The sequence below is a fragment of the Bufo bufo genome, chromosome 4 (genome assembly GCF_905171765.1).
Source record: "Bufo bufo chromosome 4, aBufBuf1.1, whole genome shotgun sequence".
Lineage (NCBI taxonomy): Eukaryota > Metazoa > Chordata > Amphibia > Anura > Bufonidae > Bufo > Bufo bufo.
This window is the reverse complement of record NC_053392.1, coordinates 482463506-482478619: the sequence shown is the minus strand read 5'-3', so window position 1 is coordinate 482478619 and position 15114 is coordinate 482463506. Positions and strand designations below refer to the sequence as shown.

Here is a 15114-nt window from a genome sequence, read left to right as displayed (position 1 = left end):
GATTTTGTTTTTACGGTGTTTACTGTGCGTTTAAAATTACACAACCACCTTATTTTGCTGGTCAGTACGAGTGATACCAAATTTATTTTCTTTTTATTTTGTTTTATTACTTTTTACAAAATAAAAACTTTTGAAAAATAAACATTTTCTTTGCATCGTCATTTTCTGACACCATAACTTCTTATATTTCTGTCTACAGAACTGTGTTAGAGCTTTTTTTTGCAAGCTAAATTTTGTTGTCTATGGGATTTTTAAGCTAAATGCACACAATAAGGATTGCGTGAAGACCAAAACCGCACCAATTGATGCGGACTGACAGCACGGATTTCCCTGCGAATTTCAGTGCGCATTGTCCACATATAAATCCTGAACATGTGCATTTACCCTTATAGGCTGCTTCTCAAGCCCTGCCACTGGCACGGCTTAGCAGGCAGATTTCTAAGATAGGCTTGGGAGTCTTCAGAAGACCCCAGGCTGTCATAGCTATGGATCGGAGCCCTGCAATTTTGCTGTCAGTGCTCCGAAAAGAGGACAGAGGGAGACCTCACTCTTTGTGTGTCTGTACAGAAGCCGTGGTTGCTATTGAGGGGTAAATGACTCCACTGCAATCCTGGTCTTTGTGACCAGGTGTCTGTTGTATTACACAGCCTGCACACACCGCGTATGGAGTGCGCTCCGCTCGTGAGCCTGCTCCATACATTCCCTGCACGCTCAGGTCATACATGTATAGCATTATGGGTTAGAGCTGAAAAATAACAGACAGAACCACACAAAGGCCTCATGCACACGGCCGTGTTCCACGGCCGTGAGCGGTCCGCCGTATCTCGGCCTGGCATCCTGCTGACAGCAGGAGCGCATGGCGTCATTGGTTGCTATGACGCCGTGTGCTTCATGCCGCCGCTGCACTACAGTAATACATTTGTATAGATCATACGAGTGTATTACTGTAGTGCAGCGGCGGCATGAAGCGCACGGCGTCATACCAACCAATGACGCTCTACACTCCTGCTGTCAGCAGGATGCCAGGCCGAGATACCACGGACCGCTCACGGCCGTGTGCATGAGGCCAAAACCTGTAATAAACTTTTTCCCTTTACCAAATGAAGAACAATGCAGTGTCAATAAGAATTTTAACGATTTATAGAGAAGGTTCCTATACCATCAACAGCTAGTCTGACTAGCTATATTCAGACTAGCTGCTACACCACATGTCGTCAGATCTCACAGACTCACTTGTCAAAACTGTGTTGAGCCATCCTGGCAATAAATGTTGCCTCTCCAACCACTTGCGCCATCCTGCCCAAGGCCTCTCCAGCGGCACATCTCAGGATAGGGTTAGGATTATCCAGGGCACCCATAACTAAAGTCAAAGCAGATTTTCGTACTTCTTCTGGACCCAGAGAGCTTTTGTTTTCTGCCAAGCCCTAATTACAGGAACATAAGGTACGGGAAATCTTTAGAACCAAATATTACTGTTATAACATTTAGAATTAATATTGTTACTAAACAACAATACACTTCATGGCCACTTTATTAGGTCCACCATTCTACTACTTACCTACAGTATGCTGTAATAGGTTTAACAGTTCTTAGCTATATGTACTTTAAAAGGGAGTCTGTCATCGGTTTTGACCCTGCAAAACTGATGACAGCGCTAGGTAGAGGCTGTGGAGAGCATGATAAATATACACAAATAAGCATTTATAAATGACAGAATAAAGATTAAAAAATGTGTACCTTAAGAGCACTGAGCACCGCTGTAAAGATGTTGAGCTGCACAGACTGCTGGCGGACCCCCTTAGCCTGCTTCACACACTCTGCAAAGTGATCAAGCATTTGTAATCTAGAAAGCAAAGCCAAGGGTCTTGTTATAATCAGCATCCTGCTGAAAAATGTCCACATTTCATGTTCCTACGTACATAAGAAGTCTCCTGCCAAGTCTAGAGCATTTACAGTACTGCATCCACCAGCCAGCACAAATAGAACATGAGGAGCAACTGAATATGGTGGCATTTAGACTGCAATAATATACAGCTCTGCACAGAAGCTATACAATTATTGCCAAGAGCAAATCCAGTGAAAACAAACTAGGAAAACTATTCCCAAAAGGTTCTGTTTGAGAAAGGTTTTCTTGCTTTGATCTCAGGAGATTGCATGATTTCTGTATATATCCGTATTTCAGTGTACAGCTCTGGTATTGCAGGCTGTCAGTGCGACTCCTGAATACAGCGCCGCCTTGTCATATGGACCATTGCGTGAACAATTCAGCACTATCCAGCACCCACCTTTGCTACTTACATGTTAAACTGCGCAGTGCACAGCCTTCAAGGAGTTCAATCATATTCATCATATGCTAAGTGGCAGAGCGAAACCTGTCCATCAGCGTTTGGAGAGCGGGAGGAGCCCGCAGGTCATTGGTCTCATATTAAAAAGCATAGACGATGTTCATTCATATACATTGTCATACTAACCTGTGTTTGAATGACACATGAGGAAAAACAACACCAAAAAGAGCCACAGAGGCATCAATGACGGAAACTCCAAGAGGCAGTGGTCCTGGCACAGCCTCACCCGCTGGGATACGCAGGTAGATGGAGGAAGGGTCATGCTCCAGGGCACCACTTCCCGAAGCGCTATTAGGTTGAAGCTGAATGAGAAGATTCCGGTTAATAAGCTGAATCACTGTAAATATGAAAAATTTTAATTATGTAAAATTGGTCAACTAGATACATTGCCTTACCTGATCTTCGATTGATTTGTGATCTGTCTCTTGCAGCCAAGAGCCCAGCAGAACACTGTCATCATAGTGACACAGGGAGCGCAGCAAAGACGTGGTCGTGTTGGAAGAGTTGTCCGTTAAGGTAAATTCAGCCACAAGTTCACGAAGAAGCACATTGAAGTTTCCTAGAATAATTACATTCAGAAAGCCTTAAAAAAAACGGGCCGAAGACAATACTGCAGAAATGTGCAGCACTGCGTACAGTTGAGATACAATCAGATTAACGTGTATTACAGCATCAAACCAAAAACAAGTGTAAGATGCTGCACCTAACTGTTCTCCAGTGATTCCAATTATCCTAATATAAGGGCGCATTCAGGCGACCACGCCGTGCTTAGCGGTCTGCAAATTGCGGATCCGCAAAACACAAGGATGGTGCTTGTGTGCCTTCCGCAATTTGCAGAATGGGTGGCCCATTATAGAAATGCCTATTCTTGTCGGCAATTGTGGACAAGAATAGGACAAGCTCTATATTTTATGCGGGGGCGTGGAACGGAACAACGGATGCGGACAGCTGTCCGCATCTTTTGCGGCCCCATTGAAATAAAATGGGTCTGCGCCTATTCTGCAAAATTGTGCAACCATTCATAAGGTCGTGTGAATGAGCCCCAAGTCTTATAATTTAATGATTGGCACACTTTTCAGCACGACCACCAAGAAAAACATATATTTAATATAGTTGAAAAAAAGACACGGCCATCAAGCAAAACCTAAGGTAAGCAGAGAGGACAGAGAAAGTCTAGCGGTCTGGATGTGTCATTGCTATAGAGTGAACACTTCAGGTTGTTCTAAGATCAGGGACCAGGTTTTACAATACATGCAACCTTATGACCTTCCAAATATGTAATAGCCATAACTTGTCAGAGGCAATATACTGGACACATACAGTTGTAGCATTCTTTAACGTGAAACTTATCACATTGAATACAAAATTTTAGCAAACTTTAATTTGAGCCTTAAAAGGATTATCTTACATCAAACATTGGTGGCATATTGCTAAGGGTATGCCACCAATGTCAGATCAGTGCGGGTTCCACCGCTGGGACTCGCTCTTATCTGTAGAACGAAGTGTCTAAAGTGAAGGAGAGCGCACAACGCAAGCGCAGCCACCCTCCATTCATTTCTAAGGGAGTGCTCTATGGAACTGCCAGAAATAGCAAACTCAGCACTCTTTTCAGCACTCTCATACAAATGAATAGAGTGTGACAACGCTTACGCATATCCTAGTGATATGCCACCAATGTCTGAGGTGAGACAACCCCTCTAACAAAACCGAAGCCACTGAACATAAAGAGAACTTTTGCTGCAACTGTTTAAAGGCTATGGACACCTTTTAGGGCAATATTTTAATGGTTGTATTTTACTCATTTTGGGCTAAAAAACATTTTTACAATTGGTCCTTCAGCCGTTTTTGAGATACAGGGGTTAAAATTCAGTCTATATGCACACTGTCACTTTCTGTTTACTCTGAATCCCATTATCGAGCGCTTATCCATCTCCTGACCTCCTACTGATCAGAATATGGCTAAAAAAAAAAGGTCTTAGGAGATCAGAGAAGGACTATACATAACTCCCAGATGACTGGCTCAAAGTGCAAGTAAGATGCTCCCAGCTAGGCAAAGATTTAACCCTTTATCACAAAACCCACTGAACATTTGTTATAAAAGATTTTTAGCCCAAAATGAGTAAAATGCAATCATAAAAATAATACCCCCAAAAGTGTACATAGCCTTTAATGCACACCGACTGTCAGGTTAACCAATGCTCCATCTGTAACTTACTATATGTGTGATAAAACAAGAATTGGAATGCACAGATTACTAGTGTCGGGTGCCAAATATGATCTTATTTGGTGCTCTCAAGTCTCTTAACAAATGTGTCATATTTTTCCCCTTTTAAGAGCAAATGTAGAGTTGCATCATTTCCGCTTACTTCAAGTCATATGGAGACCACTGTTCTCATCCGTCTGACTAGTCAGGAGAAACATTGCAAATGTTGGTAAAAGGGCTGCAATTGACGCCTAAACCACTGATAGATAGGGGCCATGACCTACATACAACACAGAAAAACCACAAAATGCCCTCACCTTCATATGTCTTTGGAGGTAACAAAGCCAAAATGTCGTACAGTCTGAGACGGACCATAGCAGCACTGGCCTTTAGGTGTGCCCCATGAGCCTTAATCACAGACAGGATGCTGTAGGGAAGGAGAACAGTGCTAAAAGACAAAACTTGAAAATCATCTCACCCTCTAAAGCAAAACTGAGCATCTAGATTTCCTGTGCGTGCTTTTTAGATAATCTATGGCACAAATCTTCAACTGAAACTAGATTTTCTGCCATGGAATGGCTAGTAGGCCTACATGCAGATTAGCCCCACTGTAATTAAATTATTTTTTTTTTATATATTTTTTTTAATCTGCAGAATATTATTCTGTGCAGAAATTGTATTGAATAATTGAATGGAATATACACAGGAAATACTATATTCAATTGCCTTGAAGGTGGACTAGAAGGGGATTCAGTCAGGACAAATATGGCCTAAACAACATGCAGCTCCTTCGCCAGCAGCTTCATCGGCATATGACCCTCATATAGGACAGTAGTCATTAATACCATCGATGGGCTGGAACCAGTAAGGAAAGTTGTACAGGTCAGGACTAGGAAAACCAAAGTTTGAAGGTGTCCTGCACACACACACGAGATGGTACCAAACAGCCCATTATTCAATACTTTACTTACTGAGACATCATGGTCATAGCACACTCAATGGGTGTCATTAGCTTCCTGATCACATCCTCTGTGAGCAGCTCAGGGCAATGAGCAACAAAACTACGCATGGCTACAAGGAAAAAAATAATTGAGTTATGGGTTGGCGGTTACCTAAACATGTTAATGTACAAAGTTTAAAGGATGAAAGCAGCAGAAGAAGCTACTAAGACATGAACTGGTGAAAATCAGAGAAACATCCTACTGCTCCCTGAAAATGGTGTTACTTTCTTAAAGGGATTCGGTCACCTCTTTTTCTCTATAGAGCTGCGGACATGCACGGCTAGATTGCCGCTAACATGTCGGCAAAATACTTGTCCCATATCTTTAAGTGCTTTTATTTAGGGGAAAAAAAGATTTGATATATATGTAAATGAGCCTGGTAAGGAGCCCAAGGGGCCATACTAACAGATTTGGAGCCCAGAAATGCCCCCTTGTGAAAGAGCCCAGCACCGCCTGTATCCACGAATCTCCTCCTTGCTCACGAAGTCAGATCGCCGTAATCTCGTGATACACGAACTCACGCATGCGCAGTGCTGGCACAGTGTTCATTCCCTGTGCTGGCATCAGCCTCAGGGAAGGAACTGTATATCGCAAGATTACGAGGATCTGACTTCGTGAGCAAGGAGGAGATTCGTGGATACAGGTGGTGCAGGGCTCCTTCACAGGGGGGCGTGGCTGGGCTCCAGAACGGTTAGTACGGCCCCTTGGGCTCCTAACCAGGCTCATTTACATATATATAAAATACCTTTTTCCCCTAAATAAAAGCACTCAGAGATATGGGACAAGTATATTGCGGACATGCTAGTGGCGATCTAGCCGTGCATGTCCGCAGTTCTATAGGGTAAAAAAAGGTGACAGAATCCCTTTAAAGTAATTCACTAGCAGAGTCTTACCGCAAAGTGCTCCAGCACGGCCTTCCAGAGTCACCTGCCAAGTAAAGGAGTCTCCCCGAGCTTTTTCAGCCTCCAGCTCTTTCAAGGAACGAGGGAAGACATTTCTCCACAGCAGAAGCATTTTAGGGAGATGGTAACGCACAACCGAGGGACCTAGAAATGAACATATGCATACTATAGGTTTACAAACCACTGTAATAAACCACACAATAGCCACAACAATTAAAGGGGTTGGCCACTTACTGGTTATTGTTGACCAATGTGGATATAAGATAATTATATGACACTTACCAATATAGCCTATGTTCAAATTCTGCACCATTTTTCTGTATTTTATAAAAGGTACACAATGTCTTTTGTGCTGTCCACACAGAGATCTTGTCCATAAAATGGCTGCATATGGAGGGTCATGTGACCAGGCAAATCACCTCCATGTGATGTCTCCTCCATCCAAACACCCTGCACCTGCACTAAACTCCAAACAGAAAAAGTGCAGATGGTGGGGCAGTGTATCTGAATGTAGGAGACATCACATGGAGGTGATTTGCCTGGTCACATGACCCTCCATCACATATACACACATATATCTGCTTATATATACATATATATATGCACACAGGATTTTAAAGAAAAAACAACACAAATAGAGCAAACTAATTTCACATTCATTTATTTATTTATTTAAATATTAAACACATATGTCTCGGACCATTAAACTCGAACCCATTGTACCCTGAGGTAAACGACCTCATCACCAGAACCATTCCCATTTTTTATTTTCACTTTCACCACTTTTTTAATATTTATATCTCTCAACTTTTTTAAATATATTTTTTTAATACTTTTTTAAAATATTTTTGGAAATATTTCTCATTTATTTATAAATTCAGTCCATGACGTACCCTACCGACAAACCTAAATAAAGGTTAACAACCCCCCCGCCTTTCTCCCCCCCCCTTTCCCGATTTGTCCCCACTAATATTCGCCTAATATCAGCCCCACACCGATCCCCATACGATTTTAGAATAAAACAAAAATGACTCTATAGGAGCCTTACATATGGCATACTATATTTATGCCACCATAAAAGATCTATCACCACAAATCTTCTTACGATACTGAAAAGCCCTGTCTATATACCCCAGAGAGGATTCCACCCACTATACACAATGCCCCCTAATCATGAAGCTTGATCTGACCAGATAGCCCAAACAGCAAAAAATAGAGAAAGTAAAGATCGCTAAAACCGGAAGCCCCATATGCGTTCCAGCTTGGAACGCAAAGCCGAACTTCCGGATATATGCACCGCCCCTAGAAAGACATCAAGGAAACCATCACCAGACCGGACACCACGATGCGTTCCAGCTTGGAACGCACCAACTTCCGGTCATGCGCAAAAGCGCAGCCAGACGCACTCCTCCTTCCGGCCGGCTACACAGATCGGCGAGAGACGCCCTTTAGCTCACATGGGCGGTCCCCCGATATACTTCAGGCGCCGCTACGCCCGGAAGCTACAATGCGCCCCAGCTTGGAACGCACCAACTTCCGGTCATGCAAAAAAAGCACAGCCGGGCACTCCCCCTTTCGGCCGGCCGCATAGATCGGCTAGAAAACGCCCTTTACTACACATGGGCGGTCCCCCAATACAATTTTGGCGCCGTTTTTTCGTTTTTTGTCGCCCATCTGCCAATTAGTGGCCATTTTAACAAACATTTCAATAGGACATTTAGGGTATAAATACCTGTGACCATACACAGGGACACTATTGCTCCTGATTAAGGGACGTGCCTGTCCCGAAACGCGTTGAGCCGGATATCTATGTACATGCAATAAAGACCTTTGAAGAGAAGCACCCGTGTGATTGGCTGCCTTCATCCGTTAAAACTCTAGAAGCGATTCAGGCTGGGGGGGTACTCGGTTTACAGGTGTATTATGCTTATCCTGGTAAACTGCCCCCCTCGTGAAGTGAGTAATTTACCCACGATACCACATTAATATATGTATTGGTATCCTTTTAAACAAAAATTGTTTTACCTATTGATTTGCCTAAACTGTACCACACTATATTGTGTACGATACTGCAGAATACGGTCTCAGGCACTCGAGACGGTATGCAGTGATCCTACCTATGTGTACAATTTTTATCCTTTCAGCAGAATTTATATATGTGCACAATCATTTGATCTCTTATGCAGATTTTTTTTACAGATGTGTGTGTGTATATATATACATTTTTATCCTACACATAGATATCTCTATACACATCCCTTTACCTTCACTCCTTTTTTACAAATATAAAGCTGATGCAAAACCTATTACATACTTAACTTGCTAAACCACCATTATCAATCAACCACTACTGGCGCCCAAAAGGGTTTTATTCAGAAATAGGTGAGACCTGGAGGTTTCGCCACCCACCCGTCCCCCTATTTTGGCATACTACCATATTCTATACAGGCAGACACCCTTGTCCACCTGACTAAACCCGGAGCAGCCTCTAGTACCTAGCACCCAACTTTCTTTCCACCCCACTCCTATAAACCTGAGGCGCCTTAAGTCTTTCAGATCTAGTGGAATTCCCTCCAATAGATCTGTCTGACCCTCATACTTTCTTTCTCTCTCTTATACCCTCCATCAGCAGCCATTTTATGAACAAGACCTCTGTGTGGACAGCACAAAAGACATTGTGTACCTTATGAAATATAGAAAATGGTGCAGACTTTCAACAAAGACTATATTAGTAAGTGCCATAAAAACGAGATTTTTGTATAACTTACCAGTAAAATCTCTTTCTCGCTCTTTCCTTGGGGGACACAGAAGACCTTGGGTATAGCTCATCTCCATAGGAGGCGTGACACTAAGTGAAAGCTGTTAAGCCCCTCCTCCACAGCTATACCCTCAGCCTGGAGAGAGAGACTGCCAGTTGCGTGTCCAAGCAGTGAGAAAAGGCAAAGTCCAACAAGGAACCAACAAGCCAACTACCCAACGGGTAACACAAACTCGGAAACCGTGTAGAGAAAAACAATGAATGGGTGGGTGCTGTGTCCCCCAAGGAAAGAGCGAGAAAGAGATTTTACTGGTAAGTTATACAAAAATCTCGTTTTCTCGCCCAGTTTCCTTGGGGGACACAGAAGACCTTGGGACGTTCAAAAGCAGTCCAAAAGGGGAGGGACCACAGCTCCAAGGCGAAGCACCCGAAGGCATCAAGGAACCGCCGCCTGCAGACCCAGGCAGACCAAGGCAGCATACGCCGAAGCCAGAGTATGCACCCTGTAGAACTCTGTAAAGCGTGCACGGAAGACCTGTGGCCGCCCTGCTCAAATGCATGGCCGAAGCCCAATGTCTCCGGCCCAGGAGGCACCGATCGCTCTGGTGAAATGAACGGTGACAGCAAAGGCAGAATCCTGCCCTCGGTGCGGTAACCTCAGCAATAGCCAATCTGATAAGGCGGAGGAAAACCACCCTGGAGTCCGTCAACTCTAAACGCGGACCTCCAGGAAACCCAAGAGACCAAACGTCGACAAGAGTCGGAGATCTCCAAGTAAAACCGGCAAGGCCCAAACAACGTCCAAATCGGTGAAGTGTTGAAGCGAAAGGCAAACACCACCTTCAGAAGGAAGGAACGGGATGTAGAACAGCCCTGTCCTGGGAAAAGACATAAGGCTCAGAACAAAAAGGGGCCATTCAGGCACCAGTCAGAGACACGACTGATACGGAAACACAACCGTACAGGACAGACGGGGTAGAGAGAACTTCTGTAACGGCTCCAAGGACAAGATTGGAGCACCGAGAGCTCAGTATGAAGTTCCCAGGGCGATACCGAAGGACAGTACAGAGGAACCAAAGAGCCATTTCGAGTAAGAAGGTCTTGACAGGCCCAGAGGGCCGGGGAACGCTGGAAGAGGAAGAACAGCGCTGACACTTGACACCTCAAGTAAAGGAATCCCAGTCCCAGGTCGGCCTGGAAAAAAGACAGAACCATGGGGAGAGAAAAGGTCAGAGTGGGGAATGCACAGCTTCCCACAGAACCCCAGACAAAAGAACCATAAGTCTTACGACAGATCCTGGACGAAATACAGCCAGGAGCGGACAGTAGCAAACCCGCTGGAGTCGCCTGGCAAGCGGGCGAAAAAAAACCAATGTGATCAGGCGCAGACCAGTAACACGGGCAGAAGTCGACAAAACTGGTCCCGTCGGCCCCCGGGCAACGTTGTCCCGTATCCACCCTAGCGGGGGAGTAGAAGGACAGACTGAAAGGAACCAAAGGGCCCGCCCAGCATCCGCCAGATGCCAGGACAAGACAGGCTAAAGTCCATGCTGATGTAGCCATGTTCTACAGTCCCGGTGTGGGAGATCAAAGGACAATCTGGACCGAAAGGTAGTCCCCCCAAGTTACCGAGAAGGTAAGTCTACAGCAGGACCATTGACTTAGAATGGACCACGCAATCTGCACTCAGCGGGAGGACAGAACGCGGTAGACTCGGTAAATAGGCACAGCTAATACAGCCAGTGTGGACAAGGGAGACAGTACGAGGCCAAAAGGAACACCGGAACCATCCACATGAACAACCATGCTCTCCCCAGAGGGGAGGACAGTGAAGGAACAGCCTCTGAAGTCTGGCGGGACAGAAGCCACATCGGAGTGATCTGTACCGAGCGGGAGCCAAACAGAGCCGGCGAGATAAGGTAGTCGAGACAGAGGCCGGCATAACACCCTCCAATCGAAAGGAGGAGTGGGCAACAGGGAAGCCATAGGACAGCTCAAAAGCAGAACCCTGCTACACTGTGAGATGCCCGGTTCACCGCCTCGCAGAAGGCGAATACCCTGAAGAACCCAAGGTGGAGGTCCTCCGGACCTGGGTAATCGAGCACCCAAGAGAATTTGGGTGACCTTCCCGAGAAAAGCAGCCCGCACCTGGTAGCAGATCAGACTGAAGCGTAGAGGCGCCAAGAGGAAGGACTCATACCACACTACATCCGAAGAGGAGGAAATTGCAGCAGGCAAGGGAACCGCAGTCCTGCCAGAGCCAACGAAGAATTCGAGGGGCGCTCCAGACAACAGCACTCCCGACCATGTGACCACTAACGCAGGGAAGCAATACCGCGGAAGGACGAATGGGCACGCATCTAGGAACCACGAACACTCCCTGGGATGAAGGGCCAACTAAATGAATGAGTACCACCCAGCTCCGTGCAGCAGAGAGCAAGTAGAGCCCGTCCGGGTCAGGTGGACAGAATGAACTCCTTAGAGACGAGTGCAAGGCTTGCGGCCAGCATCGTATCCCAAGAAAACAAAAGTATGCCGCAGGAAGCAGGTGAGGCATACGTACGAGCAGCCCGTAAGCAGTGAGAAGGCCAACCCACCTACAGGAGGAGAAGGCATAAACGGCCCAAACAACGCACAAGAACGTTCGCTCACTGCAAAAAGGTTAATTCAGCGAAAAAGGGGGCTCGCCACAGAGTGCCACAGCATGTACGGAATTGCAAAGTGCAACCTGAAAGGGAGTTATGCACAAGCCTAGTATAGCATGCGATGGAACGCAAGCAGTCCGCCCCGAAAGGGGGGAAATTGTATCTGGCAAACTGCAGTCTGCAAGAGTGCAAAGGCCGGTCCCAAAAGGGAGTGATGCCTAAGGCCGTACCTACTTCAGAGAAGCAGGACATACCCTATAATCTAGCAGGAACGCAGGAGGTCCACCTAGTGAAAGGGGAACATGCACAGGGTTATCCTAGCATTAAGTGAGTGTGCAATAATACACCCAACACTGATTTAGCGAGAGTGCTACTACTCTGCCAATGAAGGGGGACATGTACAAGTCCAGCACAGTCATACAAGGACAGCCGTAAATCTCATGAGCGTGCCAAATTCTGCCCATGGTATGAGGGGTGGCCACGCACAAGGCCAGCACCGTATCCAATGGGAGTGCAAGCGTTCCACCCATGTTAGAGGGCCATGCTCATGGCCAGCAAGGTATCCGGTGAGAGTGTAGCATGCCGCCCAGAAAAAAGGGGGGGTAATGCACATGGCCAGCATCTCATCCAGGGAGAGTGCGTGCACCCGCCATGTATGGGAGTCATACACATGGCCAGCAACGCACTGGTGAGAGACAAACACAGTCAGTGAGAATGTGTGTATGTCACCTGAGGAAGGAAGGCATGCCCATGGCAGGCAGCGAATCCAGCGAGAGTGCGTACACCGCCCACGGAATAGGGGTCATGCATATGGCCGACAGCGGATCCTGCGAGAGTGCAAGCACCCCGCCATGTATGGGGTACTTACACATGGCCAGCAACGTACCTGCGAGAAAACAACCACAGACAGAGGGATGTATGTATGCTGCCTGAATCATGCCTATGGCCGGCAGCGGAACCAGTGAGAGTGCAGCATAGTAACATAGTACATAAGTTCATCATAGCACATCAGAGAGAGTGCAGCGTTCCGCCTATGGAAGGGGGTCGTGCACATAGCCAGTACCGAATCCGGTGAGAGTGCAGTATTCCGCCTAAAAAGGGGGGTCATGCACACGATCGGCAACAGATCCAGTGAGAGTGTAGCGTTCCGCCTAAGAAGGGGGTCACGCACATGGCCGACAGCGAATCCAGTGAGAGCGCTGCGTTCCGCCCATGGAAGGGGGTCACGCACATGGCCGGCAGTGAATCCAGTGAGAGTGCAGCGTTCCGCTTAGAGAAGGGGGTCACGCACATGGCCGGCAGCAAATCCATAGAGAGTGCAGCATTCCGCCTAGGAAGGGGGTCATGCACATGGCCAGCACCGTATCCGGTGAAGGTGCAGCATTCCGCCTAAAAGGGGGTCATGCACATGGCCAGCCGGCAGCCAGGGAGAGTGCAGTATCCCGCCTAGGAGGGGGGGGATGCACATGGCAGGCACCATAACTGGAGAGATGATGAATGCTGCCTACGGAAGGGCCGCATGCACTTGGCCAGCGCCGTATCCTGGAAGAGGGCAGGAAAACTGCCTAAAAGGGGAAATGCCCTAGCACCGACGCAGGTTGGGAGCGCAACACTATGCCGCCTGTGGAAAGAGGGCATGCAGACATGCAGCACTACTGATGAGGCTGCAGCGTCCTGCGCAGTCCAATAGAAATCTGTTATTATATATATATATATTTTTTTTTTATTAAAAACACAGCCTCTCTGAGGCTAAAGGGGGCCACCATATAGGGGCACAGATAGTCAGGAAAAAAGGGGGGGGCCAGCCATACAGGCCCATTGGGAGCCGGCCTGTACCCAAAAGGGTTAACATGGATCCGGCCTGGAGGGCGGCGCTGCGATCCCCTGGGGGCGGAGGAACCTCCCGGCGGGAAAAATTCGCGCCTGGAGAAGTTCCCGCCCCCTCCACCAGAGGCCGGAATTTTGCGGCCTAGCAGGCCGTGAGGCCGGGGTCTAAATTTGCGGCGCCCGGTATGTACCGCCGGAACCTGAGGCGGAGTGGCGCATCAAACCGGCCGCGGGTGCCTGCTGAAGTCAAGCCCAAAGCCGGCCGCGGGAGCCCACCCCGCCGGCCGGAATGGCGGCTTGCCGGCCGCGGGAGCCCACCCCGCCGGCCGGAAGAGTCAGGGGCCCGGAATAGCGGCTTGCCGGCCGCGGGAGCCCACCCCGCCGGCCGGAAGAGTCAGGGGCCCGGAATGGCGGCTTGCCGGCCGCGGGAGCCCACCCTGCCGGCCGGAAGAGTCAGGGGCTCGGAATGGCGGCTTGCCGGCCGCGGGAGCCCACCCTGCCGGCCGGAAGAGTCAGGGACCCGGAATGGCGGCCTAGCAGGCCGCGGAGCCTGGGCTAAGATTTTTGCGGCGCCCGGTCGCACCAGAGTACCAATGTCGGCCGGAGGCGAGGCCTCACTCCACAGCCGTCAGGAGCCTCAGGCCTTGAGCAACACTCCGGTAGGAGATGGGGGGGACCCAGAGACCGGGTGCCTGTGGTAGAAATAAACTATGTTGCCGCTTCTGTAGCTGGCTGTGGAGACAGCCACTGGCTGCATGTCTATGGGAGCCAGGCAGGGGGGGGGGGGTAAGGCAGAAGGAGATTGCCGCTCTGCAGGTGCCAGCATAGATCCAGCAGGGGACTAGAGGCCCAGTATGGGGGTCAGGCACGCAGGAGACCGGGGGCGACGGGGACGTAGGGCTGGAGAAGCCTCTCTCTTACCACAGCCGTCTTCACCCTCGGTCCATTCCAGCAGGGTCGCCCCTTCAGCTACTGGCACCGTAGTGGCAGGACGCTGGAAGAGGGACTTGGCGTGCGGGCGACCCTTGGGCTGGCGGGATGCAGGGGAGCTAGGCTGCCCTGGTCCACCTTGCCTTCTGTGGGGGAGGCAGCAGTGCGGGTGACCGGCACTGGCGCAGCTCAACCCCGGGAGAACAGAGAGGTCTAGTGCGACTCTGTTATCCCTGATGATCTGGAACAAAAAGAAAATAAAAAAGTAAAAATCTAAAATTTAAACAAGGAGAATACAGCCCTGCAGAGCAGGGAGTGTCTTGCCTCCTTGGACACTAAGCAAAAAACTGGCAGTCTCTCTCTCCAGGCTGAGGGTATAGCTGTGGAGGAGGGGCTTAACAGCTTTCACTTAGTGTCACGCCTCCTATGGAGATGAGCTATACCCAAGGTCTTCTGTGTCCCCCAAGGAAACTGGGCGAGAAATCATCTTATACACACTTTGG

At 48.2% G+C, this 15114-nt stretch overlaps 1 protein-coding gene across 2 annotated transcripts in view; it reads right to left on the bottom strand.

Annotated features, from left to right (window-relative positions):
- Nucleotides 1-15114, bottom strand: part of HEATR5B (HEAT repeat containing 5B) — a 94157-nt gene that overhangs the window by 55781 nt on the left and 23262 nt on the right. For both annotated transcript variants that reach the window (XM_040429542.1, XM_040429543.1), the window contains exons 12-18: nucleotides 6443-6595; nucleotides 5520-5619; nucleotides 4866-4975; nucleotides 2741-2904; nucleotides 2472-2647; nucleotides 1738-1843; nucleotides 1234-1424 (exon numbers count right to left, since the gene is read on the bottom strand). In XM_040429542.1, coding sequence (XP_040285476.1) covers nucleotides 1234-1424; nucleotides 1738-1843; nucleotides 2472-2647; nucleotides 2741-2904; nucleotides 4866-4975; nucleotides 5520-5619; nucleotides 6443-6595 — 1000 coding nt within the window. The remainder of the gene's footprint in view (nucleotides 1-1233; nucleotides 1425-1737; nucleotides 1844-2471; nucleotides 2648-2740; nucleotides 2905-4865; nucleotides 4976-5519; nucleotides 5620-6442; nucleotides 6596-15114) is intronic.